Below are 24,299 nucleotides of genomic sequence, written 5' to 3'. Positions count from 1 at the left end.
AGGGCGATATGAAAAGTGATTGATAAAAGTTTACAGATGACACCAAACTGGATTGAAAAAGATCTTGACAAGCTTAAACAATAGGCCATATCCAAAATGAGTTTTAACGTGGAGAAAAGCAAACGTTTTACATTTAGCCTGGAAAAATCAAAGATATAAGTACAGATGAGGTGAGACCTGGCTCAAAAACAGCCACTGTGAGGGACCTTGCAGTCCTAGTGGACAATCGCTTGACCATGAGAAAGCAGTACCGCTTTGTAAAGCCCTAGTAAGGCCAGACCTGAAATACTGCAACCAGTTTTGGTCACCATACTACAAAAAAGATGTTGAGACCTGAGAAGAGCAACCAAGATGATCCAAAGCCTGGAGACTGAGGGAGTTGGGTTTGGCTAGTCCAGGGGTAGGCAACCTCGGCTCTTTTATGACTCATGGACTTCAACTCCCAGAATTCCTGAGTCACCCATGCTGACTCAGGAATTCTGGGAGTTGAAGTCCATGAGTCATAAAAGAGCCGAGGTTGCCTACCCCTGGGCTAGTCTAAAGAAAAGAGGAAATATGGGAGACATGATAACAATGTTCCAGTATTTGAGGGGATGCCAGAAAGAAGAGGAGGGGGTCCAATTATTCTCCAAAGCAACAGAGGGAAGGATGAGAAACAATGGTTGGAAACTGACCCAAAGAGAGAAGCAAGCTGGAATTAAGGAGAGAGTGAGGACAATTAAGTTGCCTCCAGAAATCATGAGTGCTTCATCACGGGAGGTTTTTAAGAAGAGGCTGGACAGTCGCTTGTCTCAGATGGCATAGATTCTTCCGCTTGAGTAGGGGGCTGGACTAGAAGACCTCCAAGGTCCCTTCTATTCTATTCTAAGGTTTGTGTGGGGATTTTGCAGACAATTCTGCATTAAAACAGAGGGGCTCGATTTGTGGTTCAGTGTTTCTTCACACCCAGCCACCCATTCAGCAGATTGTGTGAACGAGGCAGCCATGCCCTTCTCCTTACCTGGGTCGAGGTCCGGGCGTCTTGTGGGAATGCAGGGATGCCCTCCATTGGGAGGATGCTGGGAGCTGTTCATTCCTGCAGGTTCTGAAGGGAAGTTAGAGAAATCTCGCTCAGAAAAAGGGGAAGTCAGCCTGTCAACAGCAGCCTAAGAACCAGAGGTGTGTGTGGGGGGATCCCCTTGTCTGGATGCCCTCAAGATGTGGGGGCTAATCAGCCACGTATCCGGGGTGCTTTCCTTTGCATTGCTGCCCTGAGCAGGGGCTGGACTGGATGACCTCCAGGAACATTTCAAATTTCAGGAGATCTCCCTGTGAGACCTATCTTGGCAGCATGTAAATCCACAGTCAGATTAACGTTGTTTTGTGCAAACAGGCTCCTTCCTGGGGGCCGGACCACAATTTCCCTTCTTAAGCAAAGCCATTTCTCTGCCAGCCCCCCCCAAAAGACCCCCCCCTTTTCCTTGCCTATCAACGCCTCCATTCCCCTGGAGTTGCCCCTGAGCAGAATTTTTACCTGTGGAGGCCGAGGGACAGGTGAGTGCAGCTCTTCCACTTGTGGACACCTGACAGGTGAGGCCGCCTGAATTTCATCGCTCCTCTCTCTCTCCTCTCCCTCCCTCTCTTTCTCTCTCTCTCTCCTTCTGTCTCTCCTTCTCTCTCTCTCTCTCTTTCCCTCCCTCTTTCTCTCTCTCTCTTCCTCTCTCCCTCCCTCCTTCCCTCTCTCTCTCTCTCTCTCTCTCTCTCTCTGCCCACCCGAAGGGACCTCTTGAGGGTGTCCCACAGATGATCAGCCATTTTAGAGCTTTCTCCTTTCGCTTTTGCTGTCTGCTGGAGGAAATCCTCCACAGAAACACCTCCATTTTTAGGCTCCACGAGAGAGAGATAATTCGACTGATTCAGGCGAGGCAGAGGAGATCCTCCTCCCGTAGCATCGGGTTGTCTTCACAGGCCCCAACCTCCCTCAGGCCCACAAACAAACTTTTACCTCAGAGGAATTTGCTACTGGCTCTTCAGGGCATTTCTGGGCCCGTAACCTTTCAAGGAAATGCACAGCAGGTGTTCCAATGAAGTCAGAGAATCTGACGCGAACTGTAGTTTTTATAGAAATAAATATATTTTACACCTATAATTGCAGCAGACAAGATAGCCGGGCGGACAGGAACATCCTGAGGTAAATCTCAGATCGCCAAAGGGCAACCCCGAAGGAAAAAAAAGGCGGGAAAAAAGTGAACCGCCCCCTCCACGCCCACGGCAGCCAATCACAGCGCAGATTACCTCGCGCAGAACCGAGATTGCCAGCACTCTCCAACCAATCAACCACAGCCGGGTGTCCTGGCTTACCGCACAGCCCCGCTGGGCCAGCTGCTAAATTTGAATTTAGTAACAGCATCGGAGCTGAAGTCTAGATTCGGTTTCTTGTTATCTGTGCACAAAAGTAAAGAGGGGCAGTGTTATATAGTGAATAAGAGTTAAAGCTTGGTTATGCTGACAGCCAGCTGAACATCAGCTTTGAGACGCCCGGCAACAACAGGTGGCGTCCTAACTCCCGTCCCATTGGACCGCCCGTTCTGGCGGGACCATTTAAGGATGTGGATTGGTTACCGGCTTGTTGGCAACAGTATTTAAAGGAGCCGAGTTGTGGAGACTCCTCAGTTCAACCACAATAAAGATTCAGTTGAAACCTCGACGTCTTGTCATCTGTCCTCACCGGTCTACCCACAATACTTAACAGGCAGCTCACCCCAAAGAGGAGAGAAGGGCTCCTTAAAAAAGCGGAAAATGGCTTTCTGTATAAGTGTTCACACATATCGGGTTTGGAACGCCTTCTTCCAAACAAGAAAGCTCCTTCCTGAGGGTTGGACCCAAAATCCCCTTCTCACAAAGAAAAAGAAAAAGAAACCCACCCCCAGCCTATAAATGCCTCCATTCCCCTTGCAGAAGGAAAGCCTGGAGCTGCCTCTCAGCAGGCTTGCAGGTGGCCAAGGGACAGGTGGGGGGGGCTCTCCCACCTGTGGGGCACCTGACAGGTGAGGGTCCTGCACCAGATTGTTCCTGCATCTCTCTTTCCACCTTAAGGGACCTTTGGCAGGTGTCCCACAAATGATCAGCCGGTCATCCATTTAAGGATAGGGGTAGGCAACCTGGGCTCTTTTATGACTCATGGACTTCAACTCCCAGAATTCCTGAGCCAGCTTGGCTGGCTCAGGAATTCTGGGAGTTGAAGTCCATGAGTCATAAAAGAGCCCAGGTTGCCTACCCTTGATTTAGGGCTTGAGCGGTTTGGGGGCATCCAGGAGGTCAGTGCAGATCCTTGAGGACAGACCCACCTGATTTTATAACGCCTCGGCCAGACCTTACTTGGAATATGGCCAGTTTTGGGCGCCACAACGTAAAAAAGATGCTGAGACTCTAGAAAGAGTGCAGAGAAGAGCAGCAAAGATGACTCGGGGACCGGAGGCTAAAACATACAAAGAACCGTTGGGCACGTCTAGTTTAATGAAGAGAAGGACACGACAGCAGTCTTCCAATCTCTCAGGGGCTGCCCCAAACAAGAGGGAGTCAAGCTATTCTCCAAAGCCCCTGAAGGCAGGACAAGAATCAACGAAGGGAAACTAATCAAGGAGAGAAGCAACCTGGAACTAAGGAGAAACTTCCTGACGGTTAGAACAATTAACCAGTGGAACAACCTGCCTCCAGAAGCTGTGAATGCTCCAACACTGGAAGCTAATAATAATAATAACAACAATAAAAGTTGGAAGGGACCTTGGAGGTCATCTAGTTCAACCACCTGCTCAGGCAGGAAACCCTATACCATTTCAGACAAATGGCTGTCCAGTCTCTTCTTAAAAACCTCCAGTGTTGGAGCCATTCACAGCTTCTGGAGGCAGGTTGTTCCACTGGTTGATTGTTCTAACCGTCAGGAAGTTTCTCCTTAGTTCCAAGTTGCTTCTCTCCTTGATTAGTTTCCATCTGTTGCTTCTTGTCCTGCCTTCAGGCACTTTGGAGGATAGCCTGACTGCCTCTTCTTTGGAGCAGCCCCTGAGATATTAGAAGACTGCTATCATGTCTCCTCTCGTCCTTCTCTTCAGTAAACTAGACATACCCAATTCCAGCAACCGTTCCCTATATGTTTTAGCCTCCAGTCCCCCATCATCTTTGTTGCTCTTCTCTGTACTCTTTCTAGAGTCTCAGCATCTTTTTTACATCATGGTGACCAAAACTGGATGCCATGTTCCAAGTGTGGCCTTACCAAGGCATTGTAAAGTGGTATTAACTCTTCACATGATCTTCATTCTATCCCTCTGTTGATGCAGCCTAGCACTGTGTTGGCCCCTGCCTTCTTTAGTGGGATGCCACCATCTTGCCCAGGGGGGGCATGGGGTTGCCAATAGGCTCTGGGGGCAGGGAAGGGGTGCTGAGGCCCAGCAGGTTCCACCCCCTTCGGATCCAGGGAGGGGGATGGGAGGAAAGCATCTGCGCCTGAGTGGGTGGTCCCACCTAAGAGTCGCCCTCCCCCCTTAAGGCCGAGCCCTGCCACGAAGGCGGCTGGGGGGTCTTGAGCTTCGGGCCTTGACTGTCTCCTGGGTGCCCCAAAGAAACAAGGCCAGTCGTGCTAGGCAGAATTTATTGGACCTCCAGGCCCATCAGGAACAGCAAAACCAGATCCCGGCTACAGAGAGCATCCATTGAGCGAAGGGGGCAGAGCAGAGATGGCGGCAGGCGGGAGTAGAGAGTGGGGCGCGGGGGCTTCACACGTTTGGAACTTCAGTCTTTGGCTGGAACTTGCAGACAAAATTATGCCTGAATCCGCAGTCCTGATCATTCCATCTGACATAGCCTGGGCAGCAAAAGAGAAATTTTGATCACTTTTTGCAGAGATTCCCTGAGAGACCCAGAAGATCTTTTCAGAGGCTCCTCCCTCATTTGCAGGAGGACATGAAGATACGACAGGTGGAGACTCTCCTCTGCTAAAACAGGCTGGGGGTTCAACAGGTTGTTCTAACCCAGATCACTTACCTGGCCATCAAATTTGTTTCATTTATTTTGCCTGTTTTTTAATTTAATTTGTATTTATTTCTATGTATCCCACCTCTTTACTTAACACCTAACGCAAGGCAGCAAAGTATCCAACACCCCTTCTTCCTCCTTTTTTCCCCACAGCAACAATCCTGTGAGGTGGGCTGTCCCAAAGTCTCTAGCTGTCTTTCATTCCTAAGGTGGCACTAGAACTCTCTGTCTCCCTGTGATTCGACCAAAGTCACCCAGTCGGCTTTAGCGCCTAAGGTGGGACTAGAACTCCCCGTCTCCTGTTTTCTAGCCAGGTGCCTTAACCAGAGACCAAACTGGCTTTTAAGCTGCTCCTTTGGTTGGTGTATAATTCGACCAGGAATGTGTTAATATTTCTCTGCTACACAGAGAGAGAGAGAGAGAGACAAACACACAAACAATGTGGCCAAGGTTCTTTTCACCGCAATGGGGTGCTGCAAGATTGATCTATATCTGAGCAAGCAAACCAGGGAGGAAAAGCCAGATGCCCTGAGACAATGATGGCCTTTCGGAACAAGGTTAAGATGGAGCTTGTTAGTTTAATTATGGGCTGATGGCTCCAATCCCATTTTTAAGGGTTTGTCACATGGTTGTGTTGTGTTCCCTTGTCTGTACAGAGTGTGGGACTGAGGCAGCTCAGAGACCCAGGAGGTCAAGGAAGGTCACCAGTGGCCAAGGGGTTGCGAGAAGGATCCCTTGGGTCCTCATGGAGGGAAGCCCACCCTCCTTGACGTAACACAGTGTGCACCACCACACTGACTTACGCGACCAGGCTGACACCACAGCACAGTACTCCATGTTTGCATGGTTGTTGGGCTCTCCTGGGAGAAGAACCAGCCAACACCGGAATGGGGAAATTGAGACAAGATTGTTGGGACAACCCCCCCTATTTCTGTCTTCCCCCTCTGGTTCCACCTAGTAGTTCTGAGCATGGGTGGATATTTGCTCCGCTGTGCACACACAAAGTCCATGGACAAATGAATAGATTTGACCGGTTGATTCAGGAATCAAAGGCTCTGACTGGCGATATTTCCGCATTCTTTTTGTGCAAATGAAATAAACTGCTGCTCACAGGCACAGCCTTTAATAGCCCTAAAAACACAAAGGCCTTCAGGCTAAATGGCAAACTATAAGGAGAGACTTAACTCCTTGTTGGCTTAAAGATCTCTTCATTTCTTAGAATAGATTTTTTTTTTTAAAAAAAGATACAAAATAACAGAGTTGGACGGGCTCTTTGAGATCGTCGAATGCAGGGGTCTCCAAACTTGGCAGCTTTGAGACTTGTGGACTTCAACTCCCAGAATTCCCCAGCCAGCCAGCCAACTACGCTGGAGAAAAAGGAAAGGAAAGTGCACCACCAGGAGAGCCAAGCCTTCAGAAGGTGCTGAATGGACAGCCATTTCACTTCAGTGCTTATTTCTCAGCTTAGGCAAATGTAAGACTGGGGAATTCTGGGAGTTTTAAGTCCAGAATACTTCAAGTTGCTAAGGTTGAGAAACAACCTTTGCACCAATTATCTTGATTCCCAGACGCCCAGCTTGTTCTTGTTGTTGTTAGCTGCAAAGTCGTGTCTGACCCCTCGCGACCCCATGAACCACGTTCCTCCAGGCCTTCAATGTCCTCTACCATCTTCTGGAGTCCATTTAGGCTCACGCCTCCTGCTTCCATGACTCCATCCAGCCACCTCCTTCTCTGTCGTCCCCGTCTTCTCTCGCCCTCAGCCTTTCCCAGCATGAGGCTCTTCTCCAGTGAGTCCTTCCTTCTCCTTAGGTGGCCAAAGCATTTGAGTTTCAACTTCAGAATCTGGTCTTCTAAAGAGCAGTCAGGGTTGATCTCCTCCAGGACCGACCGGTTTGATCGCCTCGCAGTCCGAGGGAGTCCAGCTTGTTCTGCTCAACCTCAAATGCCCACACGGCCAATCTCTGGCTGAGTTTCGCTAGAGCAGCCATCCCCCCCCTCCAGACAGCAAAGACAAGGGGCTTCCAGGCCAAGGAACATGGGAACTGTAATGCAGCCACCTGGAAGGGCAATTGGTGGTGAACGGCTGAATCTACAGAGTTGCAAAGTAAGGATGGGGAAGGAGGATGCACACAACCGGTTGCGGGATGAGGGTGGCAAATGTCCACAAACCACCACCACCCTTGGCTCTGTGTCTTTGTTTTATGTGTATGGGGGGGCTCTTTTGGCCACTCAGCCCCCAACCCCTGGCCCAAATGGGCTTGCTTCACTCAGCTGGGAATAAAACTGGTTCAAGAAGCTCCATCCAGAGGCAACAACCAGGAAGAGGTTTTTCCCGGTGGGGGGTGGGGCAGGACTGAAGCATGGCAGGTAAACACACACACACACACACCATCAGTTGTTGAGGTGAGGATCCTTGCCATCCAGATGGACACAGGATCGGTTAGATTTTGCAGAATTTTCTTTGTCTAAGGCAGGGGTAGGCAACCTGGGCTCTTTTATGACTTGTGGACTTCAATACCCAGAATTCCTGAACCAGCCATGCTGACTCAGGAATTCTGGGAGATGAAGTCCAGAAATCATAAAAGAGCCAAAGTTTCCTACCCCTGGTAAGCTGATGCAATCACTCCCAATAGGGTAGGTTCTCCTGGACTCCCGTTTCAGCCCCCCCTCCCCCCCTTGCAAGATTACGCCTGGCCTTTGGGCTGATGGTTTCGAAATACTTTGCAAACCAAGTCCTGGGTGTCACAATGACCCACAGAGAGGGGTGTGAGGCTGTGTTCACATCTATTTCCCTGGCAACGAAACGAGGGCCAAGCAAATCTAGCCAGTTCAAAACAGAAAGAATTTTAGCTCAGTCAACCCAAGAACCAGTTTGCAAATGATTTATTTGTTTAAATGCATGCACGGCCATCTCAGTGTGACTCCGGGCAGCTCAGGATGGAATGAAAACCTTAAGAGCGTCAAGGTGAGCAACCCGTCGACAATTAGCCACAACCACAGGAGGCTGGCTGGGTCCAACTTCGCCCCGGGGCACGCCAGGAAGGGAGGGAGATTTGGGGGTCAAGGAGAGTCAGGAGGTGTTGCAGAAGCCGCCTTAGATGGTCTCCTCCACCGATGGTGGGATCTAGAAGGAAGCCTTGTACTTGCAGATGAAAGGCAGGACGGTGGCACAGGGGCGCTGGACCCATCTGGCTGCATCTGGAGGGGAGAAGGGCCAGAGAGGCTGTCAGGCTCAGGGTGAACAAAGTCATCCTGAATCTAGTTGATTGAAGGATGCCAGGGAGGGAGGGGAAGAAGAGAAGGGGCAGAGGAAAAGGAGGGAGGGAGGGGGACGAGGGAAGGAAGTGAGGGAGGGGGAGGAAGAAAAAAGGGAGGGAGAGGGAGAAGGAAGGAAGGGCTAGAGGGAAGGAAGGGAGGAGAAAGGGAGGGAGGGAGGGAAGAGAAGAGAGGGAAGGAAGGAAGGAAGGAGGGACAGGGCAGAAGAAAAGGAGGGAGGGGAGCTGGAGGAAAAGAAGGGAGGGAGGGAAGGAAGGAGAAAGGGAGGGAAGAGGAGGGAAGGAAGGAGGGAGGGAGGGAGGGAGGGGAAGAAGAAAAGGAGGGAGGGGAGGAGGGATGCCTCCTAGGGGAGCCTCCTGAGGTGTCCTTGTAAGGAAGGCTGGGCTCCCCCCTCCTCATTCCTCCCCCTCCGCCCCTTCTTCTGAAGAGGGACTGAGACGTACTTCCTGGAACCTGGATGTTGGTGACGGAGATGCACTCGGAGGTGGAGAGCGTGGTGCTGGGGGCTCTGTTGTCCCAGAGGAGGCTTCCTGGGGTGTAGGTGGTTCCATCAATCCATTCCCAGATGAATTTCTATTGAGGCGGGAAAAGGACGTTCAGTGAGAAAAGTACTTATTTTGTTCTATTTTATTTTTGTTATGTCGGGTTCGCGGATCGATGAGACACAGGCGTCAGGTGTGCAAGAGTTAGGTTACCTGCCTTATTTTATACCTGACCAGGTGAACGCCTGGCCAATAGGTTTAAACTCAGGTTTCCCGCCGGCTGGGCAACCAATCCCTTTAAATCCGGCTTTCCCGCCAAAGGCTGTTCCTGCACGGAGCTGTCCAGCTCCACGCCTCCTTATTCAGCTGTCACACGTGTGTGCTATGCCAGCATACACTACAATTTTCATTTCCCCCGCCTGGCTGTCTGGAAACTTCAGACGTCCATAGGTTTCTTTGGAGGTGGCAGGTGAGGAAATGAGTTCGGAGAATCAAAGATAAAGGGATCGAAGACAACCACTCCAGAGAAAAGGAGCCTCCGGAAGTGGAAGGTGCTCCGTCACTGGAGATTTTCCAGAAGAGATTGGACAGATATTACTTCAGAATGGTATAGGGCAGGGGTAGGCAACCTCGGCTCTTTTGACTCGTGGACTTCAACTTCCAGAATTCCTGAGCCAGCATGGGGGAACTATGGCCCCCTCATGACTTGTGGACTTCAACTCCCAGAATCCCTGAGCCACCCATGCTGAGGGGAAAGGGAGAGGTTTCCAAGCTGAGCGATGCTGGCTGAGGAATTCTGGGAGTTGAAGTCCACAAATCATAGAGATGCCAAGGTTGGCCTAGACCAGGGGTAGGCAACCTGGGCTCTTTTAGGACTTGTGGACTTCAGCTCCCAGAATTCCTGGCTTGCTGGGGCAGGGTTAGGCAACCTGGGCTCTTTTATGACTCGTGGACTTCAACTCCCAGAATTCCTGAGCCAGCCATGCTGAGGGGAAAGGGAGAGGTTTCCAAGCTGAGCCATGCCGGCGTAGGAATTCTGGGAGTTGAAGTCCACAAGTCATAAAAGAGCCAAGGTTACCTACCCCTGGTATAGGGTCTACTGCTTGAGCTGGGGGTTGGACTAGAAGACCACCAAGGTCCCTTTCAGCTCTGTTATTCTATTATCTTTGGTGAAATGGGTGGCTAAAATATTGATTAATAAATCAATCAATAAAATGTGGAATCTTCCCAGCTGGAGATCTTAAGGGCACCAGCTCCTAAGAAGGATCTCTTAACTAGATTGTGAACTCGTCTTCTTGTTCCCTTCAAGGAACATCCTCCTCCCCGGTCAGTGCCATCTCCAGATGTTGGTCTTGTGGGCTGCCCACACCTCCCACTGCCACAGAGCTGATCCCAAAGCCATAGTATCCTCTGTGACTTTCCACAGAGGATTGGAAGGAAAGAGAAACGTCAAGGCTGTGGTCTGTGAGATGAGGCCATCTCAGAGGGATCGGAGACCATTGCAAAAGAGGGGCCTACCTTGGGTGTTCGCACAGCATGCATCCCAATCCAGGCATCTGTGGTGGTGCTGGAGCGCCTGATGTGGGAGGAGACAATTCTTTCCTCCGCAGCAGTCCGAAAAGTGGCCAGGTGGCCTCCACTCCTCAGCTGTTGGCACTCAATCTGCAGACATGAAGAGAAAGAAATGCAGAATAAGAGAGTAACAGAATAGCATAGCAAGAGTAACAGAATTACAAAGTAAGAGAGTAACAGAATTACAGAGTAACAGAATAAAGCAACAGAATAAGAGTAACAGAATTACAGAGTAAGAGAGTAACAGAATAACTGAGTAATAGAATTACAGAGTAAGAGAACAACAGAATAAGAAAGTAACAGAATAAGAGTAACAGAATTACAGACTAAGAGTAACAGAATAAGACAGTAACAGAGTAACTGAGTAAGAGAGTAACAGAATTACAGAGTAAGAGAATAAGAATAAGAAAGTAACAGAATAAGAGTAACAGAATAAGAAAGTAACAGAATAAGAGTAAGAGAATTACAGAGTAAGAGAGTAACAGAATAAGAGAGTAACGGAGCAACAGAATTAGAGTAACAAAATAAAAAAGTAACAGAATAAGAGAGTAACAGAATTACAGAGGAACAGAATAAGAAAGTAACAGAATTACAGAGTAAGAGAGTAAGAGAATAAGAGAGTAACAGAGTAACAGAATCACAGAGTAACAAAATAAGAAAGTAACAGAATAAGAGTAACAGAATTACAGAGTAAGAGAGCAACAGAATAACAGATTTTTTTTTATGTCTCAGTCATCCAGATCATGGTTGTCTGAAAGGTGCTTTTTCAAAAGGCAGACCTGGACTTTGCTTTTTCCTTGAGGAGGAAGACTTTTCTCTTCTCATTCAAGAAGCTGTTGGAAGTCCAGGTGCCTTTTGAAAAAGCACCTTTGACACATTTTACAAAACAGGTTTTAGCAAAACCAGAGGACGAGTTGGAGATTGTCACTCCAAAACCTGTAGATGACCTGGATGGAAAGATGCAGGAACGCTGAGCCCAGAAAAGGAGTGGGACCTTTTTCTTAAAAAAAAAAATCCTGAGAAACACGATGATATTTGGAAACAGTTCCGACGGAGACCTTCCTAATTCACTGAAGTATAGTGGGGGGTGGCTAAGGACAGTGGTGGGATTCAGCCGGTTCGCACCACTTCAGCAGAACCGGTAGCTAATTTTTTGTTGCCCAGGCCCAGGACGGACTTCCAGAAGCGGCATCTGCGCAGAGAACCGGCCGTTCACCTATCTCAGGGGTAGGCAACCTCGGCTCTTTTATGACTCATGGACTTCAACTCCCAGAATACCTGAGTCAGCTATGCTGACTCAGGAATTCTGGGAGTTGAAGTCCATGACTTCAACCGAGGTTGCCTACCCCTGACCTATCTGAATCCCGCCACTGCATAAGGATACTTGCAAGGTTCTGCTACGAGGGCCAATCTCAATTAAGGATAATTCTGGTCTGACAGAACTTCCCTTTCTGTAGCACACTGACCTCTGCTGCTTCCCAGGTGAGGGGTGCATCAACCGGATGATAGCACTGCTGCCGATAATAAACGGCGTCTTCAGGACACTTGGATCGGCCCTGGATGCTTGGTGATGCTGAAGGAGACATAGAAACCACCTTGAGAACAGCTGCTTTTGGTGTGTGTGTGTGTGTGTGTGTGTGTGTGTGTGTGTGTGTGTCTTCCAGTCCCTCCAACTTGAGACCAAAGGGGACCACTCCATCCCCACCTCTACCACCCTTCAGGACAGTCAGAAAGAAATGTCCCAGCTGCCAAATCTAGGCACGTCTCCCGAGGAGACGCTTCTCTGGTGCCCCAGCTGAAGGAGGAAGGACCCTTGAAGCTTTGCCCAAAATGGCTTTGGCTGGGCCTCATTCTGAGGGCACTGGGGTAGCAACCCAGCTTTGCAGGAATTGGGCAGGTAGACGGGGCTCCACCTTCCAGCTTCTCCCAACTGTCCCCCAACTCTTGATATTTGGCCCCGCAGGTGTCCACTCTGCTGACTCAGTGGTAGGACTGGCCAACCACATCTTCTAGCAGCTGACACTTACCTTCCACCCAGGAGGCCACAGTCAAGCAGGCCAAGAGGCAGAATCCCCAGAAGGTGTGGCGTCCCATCCTCTTGTTCTCTTAAAACACACACACACAAAAGCACAATAAGTGAGATGGACCCAGCAGATCTGCCTGGTGCCCCCAGAACAAGTCCAAACAAAGATGGAAGAGGTAGATGGAGCACAGTCGCCCCTTTAGTTGGGGATGGATGTGGAGAACCAAGTATGGGTAGAAGAAGATCTGAGGTGCCCTTCAGCCCTGCCCCCCCCTCCCCACCACAATCGTAGACAGAGAAAAGATCAGTTTCATGGTTGTGGATGTTCCTAAAACGGGTAAAATGACCTCCTAATGCTGGGATTTAATTACTCTAGCAACACTATTCCTTCTTTCCTTCCTTCCTTCCTTCCTTCCTTCCTTCCTTCCTTCCTTCCTTCCTTCCTTCTCTCCTGTTCATCTTCTCCTTCTCCTCCCTTCCTCTCTCCCTCCCTTTCCTTCCTCCCTCCCTCCTTCCTCTCCTTCTCCTCCCTCCCTCCCTCTCCTTCCTTCCTCCCTTCCTTCACCCTCCTCTCCCTCCCCCTCCTCCTCCTTCCATCTTTCCTTCTTGACAACTTCAGGAAAGGGAGAAGACCCAACTGCAAGATGATGGAGAGGCATGCAAGGATGCCCACGTTCTCACCTCTGCTTTCTCCTGCTTAGATGATCACCTACGTTCCTTCTCTGATCTGCCCTCCACCAAAGCTATTTATAGGCCGAGAGGTAGCAATCGGGCACATCCAAGCAGGCGATCACACCCAGGGCCAAGAGGAATTGGAGACTTTGCCCCAGCTATATTGAGGAAAGCATCCAGGAAATAATTCTCAGGAGAAAACAAAAGGGTGTGTTTTTGGAAAAACACAGCTGCCAGGTTGGTGTTAAGGCTGAACTTGGTCGGTCTTTCCATTTCCTTGAAGCCTTCCTTTAAGCCTTTCCTTCAGCAGCCCTTTCGAGGCAACCTCTCTCTGAGGGACAACAGATGGAAAATGTTCTCTTCCACGCCTCGGTTGCAGTTCCCTTGTCCAGTGGAAAAGAATCCATTCTTCCTCTCAAGGAAAAAGAGAAGAGGTGGGAGGCCATTTTTGGGAGAGATGTGGTTGCGTTCATTTAGCCCAGACCTGGATGGGAACATCTGGTCCATGATGGTCTTTCTCCATCAGAGACCTCCCTCAGAGATACAGGGCAGGTGTCAGAATCCATTTATATCATATTCGTAAATGTATGTTTAAAACGTTGTTCCTGGATTCTGCCATCTCCCGAGGAGGAGGGAACGGATGTGTATTGAGCCTGTATTAGGCATTTCAAAGGAAAAGAGAAGCCTTTTGAACTGGGGGAACAAAAGGGGGGTTAGGGTAGGAGCATCTGGCTTGTGTCACGGAAGAGAGCAATAAACATAAAAGGTCCTAAGTTCCTTTTTCCCACGAGAGGGATGATACGAGGTAAATGATGGGGGACTGACCAAATGGGGTTAAGGGGGGTTTGAACTGGGAACTCTTTATAAGGTTTTAGTTTGTAGAACAATATTAAGTCCTGTCTTGTATTCCTACAACCAAGCATGTCATAGTAAAGACTCCTTTTGGACTAGAGTTGGGTCCAAGAGTTTTGTCTTCCTAAGACGTGGTTTGGGGTGGGTCCTGCCATCCAGTTCCCAGGGACACAACAGGATGTCTTCAGGAGCAGTCAAAAAAGTCCAGATGGCCACCGTGGCAGAACGTTGATGCTGCAATTCTGCTCACCAACTTGACCCTTTTTTTTAACCTCGCCTCTGCCCCAGAAGATATTCCTCACCCAAGGAGGATTTACGAGACTCACAAGTCTATCTCAGGGGCTGCCCCAAAGAAGAATGGGTCAAGCTCTTCTCCAAAGCGCCCGAAGGCAGGACAAGGAGCAACGGATGGAAACTCATCAAGGAGAGAAGCAACCTAGAACTAAGGAGAAATTTCCTGACAGAACAATTAACCTGTGGAACAACCTGCCTCCAGAAGTGGTGAATGCTCCAACACTAGAAGTTTTTAAGAAGAGACTGGACAGCCACTTGCCTGAAATGGTATAGGGCTTCCTGCCTGAGTACGGGGTTGGACTAGAAGACCTCCAAGGTCCCTTCCAACTCTGTTCTTCTATTCTATTCTATCTCTTCTAGCGAGAGAGCAGCTCTTGAAACGCCTTTGTGGAATCCACTGGAGGAATTTGCAAAGGTCACCTGCCCATCATTGGTTGGCTGGAAATCGTACAATTCTTGGTCTCCGAAAGTGAAGATGGACCTGACCATCTTCAGGTCCAGATAGCGGCCACACAGATACTCCTCAAATTATGACCACAGTTCAGCCCAAAACCTTTCTTGCTAAACAAGACATTTGTTAAGTGAGTTTTGCCCCACTTTACAACCTTTCTTGCACAGCAGCTAAGTGAATCATTGCAGTTGCTCAGTTAATAACACGGTTGTTAAGCGAATCTGGCTTCCCCCATTGACTTTGCTGTCCGGAAGGTCGCAAAAGAGGAATCACAGGACCGCAAGACACTGCGGCCATCATAAATATGAGTCAGTTGCCCAGCATCCGAATGTTGATCACGTGACCATTGGGGATGCTGTGAAAAACAGTGATAGGTCACATTTTTTCAGGGCCCTTTTAACTTTGAACAAACATACTTACATACACACACACGTACACACAACACACACACACACACACACACCGTGTATATATATTTAAAAATGATATCCAACTTGAAAAGAGCAAACCTTGGATAAAGACGCTTCATAAGAAGAGAATGCCGGCGTGGGCATGTTAGAAGGATACTTGGAGGTCATGCAAAAGCACCATAAAATTGTAGAATGCGCAACTCGAAGGAGGAAATAAGAGAAGGAAGAAATATTCCACAGATTCATACGGGGTGTGTGAGTCATACGTCAGAACAATGCTATAGATTAATATCTATAGTCCGAAAGAAAATCCAAAGAAAACACAGGTGACAATAAAGTCATAAATATCATGAGAAGGTTGCAGAATGATAACTCATTAGACGTGAACTTCCTTGTCAAGCATCCTTCAGAATGTCTCTAGGCTTGCTTATTATTTTTTTTAATATCCTCGGCATTATATCATGGAACTTGAAAATGCAATACAGGCAGGCCTCGGCTTACCACACTTCAGTTAGTGACCATTCAAAGTTACAACAACACCGAAAAATGACCGTTTTTCACACTCGCGACCGTTGCCGCCTCCCCGTGGTCAGGTGATCAAAATTCAGAACGCTTGGGAACTGACTCATATTTATGATGGTCGCAGCGTCCCCCGGGGGGTGTCACGTGATCGGCTTTTGCCAGCTTCTGTCACAAGCAAAGCGAAGAGGGAAGCCCATTTCACTTTACAACCAGTTTACTAATTTACCAACTACGGTGATTCACTTAGCAGCTGTGGCCAGAAATGTTGTAAAATGGGCCGACAGAATGTTTGGGCTCAGTTATGGTTGTAAGTTGAGGACTCCCCATGTTGTCATGGTACTGGAAAATGGTGGTCACATTGAAAATTTTGAAGAAAAGATTGGACGGCCATTTATCCGGGTTGGTACAAGGAATCCTGCCTTGGGCAGGTGGTTGAACTAGATGATCTCCATGGTCCCTACTGGTCCTATGATTCTATGATTTTGGTATGTATCTGATCAGGGTGCAAATACCTTCAGAATTCTGAAGGTGACCTTCAGTTTGTCTGCAGAAATTGAGGCTTTCAAAAAGAGACGGATGACCATTTGCCTGGAATAGTATACTGTAGGATCTATCGGCTTGACCAGGGGGTTGGACTAGAAGACCTCCAAGGTCCTATTCTATTCTATTCTATTCTATTCTATTCTATTCTATTCTATTCTATTCTATTCTATTCTATTCTATTCTATTTTCTATATTCTATTCTACTCTACTCTATTCTCTATTCCATTCCATTCCATTCTATTCTTTATTCTATTCTATTCTATTCTATTCTATTCTATTCTATTCTATTCTATTCTATTCTATTCTATTCTATTCTATTCTATTCTATTCTATTCTTCTACTCTATTCTTTATTCTACTCTATTCTATTCATTATTCTATTCTACTCTATTCTATTCTTTATTCTATTCTATTCTTTCTATTCTATTCTATTCTCTACTCTACTCTACTGTATTTTGTATTCTCTATTCTATTCCATTCCATTCAAATAATAATAATAATAATAATAATAATAATAATAATAATAATAATAATAATAATAATAATAATAATAAGAAGAAGAAGAAGAAGAAGAAGAAGAAGTTGGAAGGGACCTTGGAGGTCATCTAGTCCAACCCCCTGCTCAGGCAGGAAACCCTATACCATTTCAGACAACTGGCTCTCCAGACTCTTCTTAAAAACTTCCAGTGTTGGAGCATTCACAGCTCCTGGAGGCAGGTTGTTCCACTGGTTAATTGTTCTAACCGTCAGATGATCACCTACGTTCCTTCTCTGATCTGCCCTCCACCAAAGCTATTTATAGGCCGAGAGGTAGCAATCGGGCACATCCAAGCAGGCGATCACACCCAGGGCCAAGAGGAATTGGAGACTTTGCCCCAGCTATATTGAGGAAAGCATCCAGGAAATAATTCTCAGGAGAAAACAAAAGGGTGTGTTTTTGGAAAAACACAGCTGCCAGGTTGGTGTTAAGGCTGAACTTGGTCGGTCTTTCCATTTCCTTGAAGCCTTCCTTTAAGCCTTTCCTTCAGCAGCCCTTTCGAGGCAACCTCTCTCTGAGGGACAACAGATGGAAAATGTTCTCTTCCACGCCTCGGTTGCAGTTCCCTTGTCCAGTGGAAAAGAATCCATTCTTCCTCTCAAGGAAAAAGAGAAGAGGTGGGAGGCCATTTTTGGGAGAGATGTGGTTGCGTTCATTTAGCCCAGACCTGGATGGGAACATCTGGTCCATGATGGTCTTTCTCCATCAGAGACCTCCCTCAGAGATACAGGGCAGGTGTCAGAATCCATTTATATCATATTCGTAAATGTATGTTTAAAACGTTGTTCCTGGATTCTGCCATCTCCCGAGGAGGAGGGAACGGATGTGTATTGAGCCTGTATTAGGCATTTCAAAGGAAAAGAGAAGCCTTTTGAACTGGGGGAACAAAAGGGGGGTTAGGGTAGGAGCATCTGGCTTGTGTCACGGAAGAGAGCAATAAACATAAAAGGTCCTAAGTTCCTTTTTCCCACGAGAGGGATGATACGAGGTAAATGATGGGGGACTGACCAAATGGGGTTAAGGGGGGTTTGAACTGGGAACTCTTTATAAGGTTTTAGTTTGTAGAACAATATTAAGTCCTGTCTTGTATTCCTACAACCAAGCATGTCATAGTAAAGACTCCTTTTGGACTAGAGTTGGGTCCAAGAGTTTTGTCTTCCTAAGACGTGGTTTGGGGTGGGTCCTGCCATCCAGTTCCCAGGGACACAACAGGATGTCTTCAGGAGCAGTCAAAAAAGTCCAGATGGCCACCGTGGCAGAACGTTGATGCTGCAATTCTGCTCACCAACTTGACCCTTTTTTTTAACCTCGCCTCTGCCCCAGAAGATATTCCTCACCCAAGGAGGATTTACGAGACTCACAAGTCTATCTCAGGGGCTGCCCCAAAGAAGAATGGGTCAAGCTCTTCTCCAAAGCGCCCGAAGGCAGGACAAGGAGCAACGGATGGAAACTCATCAAGGAGAGAAGCAACCTAGAACTAAGGAGAAATTTCCTGACAGAACAATTAACCTGTGGAACAACCTGCCTCCAGAAGTGGTGAATGCTCCAACACTAGAAGTTTTTAAGAAGAGACTGGACAGCCACTTGCCTGAAATGGTATAGGGCTTCCTGCCTGAGTACGGGGTTGGACTAGAAGACCTCCAAGGTCCCTTCCAACTCTGTTCTTCTATTCTATTCTATCTCTTCTAGCGAGAGAGCAGCTCTTGAAACGCCTTTGTGGAATCCACTGGAGGAATTTGCAAAGGTCACCTGCCCATCATTGGTTGGCTGGAAATCGTACAATTCTTGGTCTCCGAAAGTGAAGATGGACCTGACCATCTTCAGGTCCAGATAGCGGCCACACAGATACTCCTCAAATTATGACCACAGTTCAGCCCAAAACCTTTCTTGCTAAACAAGACATTTGTTAAGTGAGTTTTGCCCCACTTTACAACCTTTCTTGCACAGCAGCTAAGTGAATCATTGCAGTTGCTCAGTTAATAACACGGTTGTTAAGCGAATCTGGCTTCCCCCATTGACTTTGCTGTCCGGAAGGTCGCAAAAGAGGAATCACAGGACCGCAAGACACTGCGGCCATCATAAATATGAGTCAGTTGCCCAGCATCCGAATGTTGATCACGTGACCATTGGGGATGCTGTGAAAAACAGTGATAGGTCACATTTTTTCAGGGCCCTTTTAACTTTGAACAAACATACTTACATACACACACACGTACACACAACACACACACACACACACACACCGTGTATATATATTTAAAAATGATATCCAACTTGAAAAGAGCAAACCTTGGATAAAGACGCTTCATAAGAAGAGAATGCCGGCGTGGGCATGTTAGAAGGATACTTGGAGGTCATGCAAAAGCACCATAAAATTGTAGAATGCGCAACTCGAAGGAGGAAATAAGAGAAGGAAGAAATATTCCACAGATTCATACGGGGTGTGTGAGTCATACGTCAGAACAATGCTATAGATTAATATCTATAGTCCGAAAGAAAATCCAAAGAAAACACAGGTGACAATAAAGTCATAAATATCATGAGAAGGTTGCAGAATGATAACTCATTAGACGTGAACTTCCTTGTCAAGCATCCTTCAGAATGTCTCTAGGCTTGCTTATTATTTTTTTTAATATCCTCGGCATTATATCATGGAACTTGAAAATGCAATACAGGCAGGCCTCGGCTTACCACACTTCAGTTAGTGACCATTCAAAGTTACAACAACACCGAAAAATGACCGTTTTTCACACTCGCGACCGTTGCCGCCTCCCCGTGGTCAGGTGATCAAAATTCAGAACGCTTGGGAACTGACTCATATTTATGATGGTCGCAGCGTCCCCCGGGGGGTGTCACGTGATCGGCTTTTGCCAGCTTCTGTCACAAGCAAAGCGAAGAGGGAAGCCCATTTCACTTTACAACCAGTTTACTAATTTACCAACTACGGTGATTCACTTAGCAGCTGTGGCCAGAAATGTTGTAAAATGGGCCGACAGAATGTTTGGGCTCAGTTATGGTTGTAAGTTGAGGACTCCCCATGTTGTCATGGTACTGGAAAATGGTGGTCACATTGAAAATTTTGAAGAAAAGATTGGACGGCCATTTATCCGGGTTGGTACAAGGAATCCTGCCTTGGGCAGGTGGTTGAACTAGATGATCTCCATGGTCCCTACTGGTCCTATGATTCTATGATTTTGGTATGTATCTGATCAGGGTGCAAATACCTTCAGAATTCTGAAGGTGACCTTCAGTTTGTCTGCAGAAATTGAGGCTTTCAAAAAGAGACGGATGACCATTTGCCTGGAATAGTATACTGTAGGATCTATCGGCTTGACCAGGGGGTTGGACTAGAAGACCTCCAAGGTCCTATTCTATTCTATTCTATTCTATTCTATTCTATTCTATTCTATTCTATTCTATTCTATTCTATTCTATTCTATTCTATTCTATTTTCTATATTCTATTCTACTCTACTCTATTCTCTATTCCATTCCATTCCATTCTATTCTTTATTCTATTCTATTCTATTCTATTCTATTCTATTCTATTCTATTCTATTCTATTCTATTCTATTCTTCTACTCTATTCTTTATTCTACTCTATTCTATTCATTATTCTATTCTACTCTATTCTATTCTTTATTCTATTCTATTCTTTCTATTCTATTCTATTCTCTACTCTACTCTACTGTATTTTGTATTCTCTATTCTATTCCATTCCATTCAAATAATAATAATAATAATAATAATAATAATAATAATAATAATAATAATAAGAAGAAGAAGAAGAAGAAGAAGAAGAAGAAGAAGAAGAAGAAGAAGAAGAAGAAGAAGAAGAAGAAGAAGAAGAAGAAGTTGGAAGGGACCTTGGAGGTCATCTAGTCCAACCCCCTGCTCAGGCAGGAAACCCTATACCATTTCAGACAACTGGCTCTCCAGACTCTTCTTAAAAACTTCCAGTGTTGGAGCATTCACAGCTCCTGGAGGCAGGTTGTTCCACTGGTTAATTGTTCTCACTGTCAGGAAATTCCTCCTTAATTCCAGGTTGCTTCTCTCCTTGACTAGTTTCCCTCCATTGATTCCTGTCCTGCCTTCGGGCGCTTTGGAGAATAGCTTGACTCCCTCTTCTTTGGGGCTGCCCCTGAGATGTTGGAACACTGCTATCATGTTAACCCTCACCCTTCTCTTCAGTAAACTAGACATACCCAATTCCAGCAACTGTTCTTCGTATGTTTTAGCCTCTAGTCCCCCAATCATCTTTGTTGCTCTTCTCTGTACTCTTTCTAGAGTCTCGACATCTTTTTTATTTCTATTCTATTCTATTCATCTGTATTTCATAGAATATAGAATAACACATTTGAAAGGGACCTTGACGTCTTCTAGTCCAACCCCTGCTCGAGCAGGAGAACCCCATATCATTCCAGATAAGTGATTGTCCAATCTCTTCTTCAAAGCCTCCAGTGATGGAGCACCCATAACTTCTGAAGGCAAACTGAATACAGAATAACAGAGTTGGAAGGGATTTCCACTGTTGGAGGAGCCACAACTTCTGGAGGTAAGTCATTCCCCTGGTTAACTGTTCTCACTCTCAGGAAATTTCTCCTTAATTCTAGGTTGCTTCTCTCCTTAATCAGTTTCCATCCGTTCTTTTTTGTCCTGCCTTCAGGTGCTTTGGAGAATAACGTGACACCCTCTTCTCTGTGGCAGCCCATCAACTATTGGAACACTGGTCATCTTTGTTGCTCTTCTCTGCACTCTTTTTAGAGTCTCAACATCTTTTTTACATCGTGGTGACCAAAACTGGATGCAGCGTTCCAAGTGTGGCCTTACCAAGGCTTTGTAAAGTGGTATTAGTACTTCACGTGATCTTCATTCTATCCCTCTGTTTATGCAGCCTAGCACTGTGTTGGCCTTTTTGGCAGCTGCAGCACAAGGCTGGCTCAGATTTAAGGGATTGTCCACTAGGACTCTAATTGTTCCATTGGTTGATTGCTCTCATTGTAAGGAAGTTTCTCCTTAATTACAGGTTGCTTCTCTTCTTGGTTAAGGTATCGAAAAATTGCTACTTATAATGAAATGACAGATTTTATTTTCCTGGGTTCCAAGATCACCGCAGACGGGGACTGCAGCCAAGAAATTAAAAGACGCTTGCTCCTGGTGAGGAAAGCCATGGCAAATCTAGACAGCACACTAAAAAGCAGAGACGTCACCCTGTCAACAAAAGTGCGAATAATAATAATAATAATAATAATAATAATAATAATAATAATAATAATAATAATAATAATAATAATAATAAGTTGGAAGGGACCTTGGAGGTCATCTAATCCAACCCCCTGCTCAGGCAGGAAACCCTATACCATTTCAGGCAAATGGTTGTCCAGTCTCTTCTTGAAAACCTCCAGTGTTGGAGCATTCACTACTTCTGGAGGCAGGTTGTTCCACTGGTTAATTGTTCTCACTGTCAGGAAATTCCTCCTTAATTCCAGGTTGCTTCTCTCCTTGACCAGTTTCCATCCGTTGCTTCTTGTCCTGCCTTCGGGCGCTTTGGAGAATAGCTTGACTCCCTCTTCTTTGGGGCAGCCCTTGAGATACTGGAAGACTGCTATCATGTCACCCCTCACCCTTCTCTTCATTAAACTACACAAGTTTAATGAAGAGAAGGCTCTGGTCTTCCCAGTTGCAATGTATGGCAGTGAAAGTTGGACCATAAAAAAGGCCGAGCGCCAAAGAATTGAGGCCTTTGAACTCTGGTGCTGGAGAAGACTCCTGCGAGTCCCTCGGACTGCAAGGTGATCAAACCGGTCAGTCCTAGAGGAGATCAACCCTGACTGCTCTTTAGAAGGCCAGATCCTGAAGCTCAAACTCAAATCCTTTGGCCACCTAATGAGGAGGAAGGACTCACTGGAGAAGAGCCTCATGCTGGGAAAGGTGGAGGGCAAGAGAAGAAGGGGACGACAGAGAAGGAGGTGGCTGGACGGAGTCACTGAAGCAGCAGGCGTGAGCTTAAAGGGACTCCAGAGGATGGTAGAGGACAGGAAGGCCTGGAGGAATGTTGTCCATAGGGTCGCGATGGGTCGGACACGACTTCGCAGCTAACAACAACAACAACATAATGAAATGTGTGGGTGACCTTTGTAAAAGAGTGGAACCAATTTTCCCTAGGAAACCTTCAGAGGTAAGAAGGACCCACCTTAATGGATTAAGCAATTAAAAGTGGAAGAGAGGAACCCTGCACTTTCAGACTTGCAAGGTTTTCTTAATGTAACCTTACAATAAAATAGAATTAACTTAGCTGGATGTTTTTCCTGTCTGGGAAAATAACTTGAAAGAGCAACGGAAACATTCATGGACACAGATACAGCTTTGTGCAGAGAAATACAGAAAAAAGAAGTATAAATTAACTAGTATAATATACCTCAACAGACAAAATTTATGTCAACATAGTTACGAGAGAGATATTGGAAGGATGATGGAAGACCTGATGAGACCTTGGCTAATCACTTAAGATAATGTTTCTCAACCTCAGCAGCTATAAGACTGGCGGACTTCAACTCCAGCAATTCTGGGAATTGGCCCAGCCACCTTAAACTCTCCATGACTTAAGACAAGAGATAAAAAGGGCAATAATTTCAATTATTAGTGGTGAAATATATAAAACTTCAATGGAGATGAACTGTCAATTTCTAAAATTATTATTTTAAAAATTATTCAGAACTTTAAAGTAAAATATATAGAATGACGACATAGAGGTCTTTTCAAATAAAATTAATCTATCACATTTAGACGTTGCCCAAAAGGAATTGTCTTGTGAAGGGAAGGGTGAGGGGTGACATGATAGCAGTCTTCCAATCTCTCAGGGGCTGCCCCAAAGAAGATGAAGTCAAGCTATTCTCCAAAGCGCCCGAAGGCAGGATAAGAAGCAACGGATGGAAACTAGTCAAGGAGAGAAGCAACCTAGAAATAAGGAGAAACGTCCTGACGGTGAGGACAATTAACCAGTGGAACTGCTTGCCTCCAGAAGTGGTGAATGCTCCAACAATGGAAGTTTTTAAGAAGAGTCTGGACAGCCATTTGCCTGAAATGGTATAAGGTTTCCTGCCTGAGTAGGGGGTTGGACTAGATGACCTCCAAGGTCCCTTCCTGCTCTGTTATTTTCTTATTCTGTATCTTAAACTATCCTTTTAGGCTTTTGTTGTTTCTTATCTGTATCAAATGCGGATTTCTCTCCCCCCCCCCTCTCTCTCTCTGTGTGTTTGCATATGTGTCTCTTTATGTGTGTATATATGTTTTGTTGAGGACTAATCTTTGCTTTTACTTACAAGTTTGCTCCTGAGTGTTTATTCACCTTTAATGAGTTGTGTGTTTAGCGATTAAAACTTGATGACTGAGCAAAACGTCTTGGCTAGAAATTCAGAGTGTTTCTTTGCGGCAAATCTTTCCTCTTGAAATAAACTTCAGAATGATACGAACGGTGCTTTTGATAATAACTCAGTCTTTTGAGTCCAGGGAGGCGGGTTGTTAATTGGCAAGTGAAATGACCAAATGTTTTAACAAAGCCTTGCCCTCCTTCACAACGCCTGGGTTGTTTGTCCTTTTTCTGTCTCCCCACCCTGGGCTTTGTAATTCTCCTGCTCTTGTGAAAGGTTACCACAAATA

The 24,299-nt window shown here is 46.4% G+C and overlaps 1 protein-coding gene across 1 annotated transcript; it reads right to left on the bottom strand.

The window, feature by feature from the left end:
* Positions 1-7,917: 7,917 nt before the first annotated feature.
* Positions 7,918-13,167, bottom strand: LOC310642440 (lithostathine-like). Its single transcript, XM_083366162.1, has 6 exons — positions 13,042-13,167; positions 12,365-12,442; positions 11,804-11,910; positions 10,284-10,427; positions 8,727-8,856; positions 7,918-8,205 (listed from the first exon to the last, which is right to left on the bottom strand). The coding sequence occupies exons 2-6, from the start codon at positions 12,429-12,431 to the stop codon at positions 8,132-8,134; spliced, it is 522 nt and encodes a 173-aa protein (XP_083222288.1). The 5' UTR covers positions 12,432-12,442; positions 13,042-13,167; the 3' UTR covers positions 7,918-8,131.
* Positions 13,168-24,299: the final 11,132 nt, after the last annotated feature.

This window comes from Vipera ursinii (assembly GCF_947247035.1).
Source record: "Vipera ursinii genome assembly, chromosome: 6".
In the NCBI taxonomy this organism is placed as follows: Eukaryota; Metazoa; Chordata; class Lepidosauria; order Squamata; family Viperidae; genus Vipera; species Vipera ursinii.
Note: the sequence above shows the minus strand (reverse complement) of the source record. Positions and strands in the feature narration are given on the sequence as shown.

What these genes read in the sequence shown, in the direction of transcription:
- LOC310642440 (XM_083366162.1), bottom strand. Translation starts at nt 12,431, where the DNA reads ATGGGACGCCACACCTTCTGGGGATTCTGCCTCTTGGCCTGCTTGACT. An exon ending in ATGCTGTGCGAACACCCAAG is followed by an intron (nt 8,857 to 10,283) that starts GTAGGCCCCTCT and finishes CCGCCTCAATAG; the next exon opens with AAATTCATCTGGGAATGGAT. An exon ending in CAACATCCAGGTTCCAGGAA is followed by an intron (nt 8,206 to 8,726) that starts GTACGTCTCAGT and finishes TCTCCCCTCCAG; the next exon opens with ATGCAGCCAGATGGGTCCAG.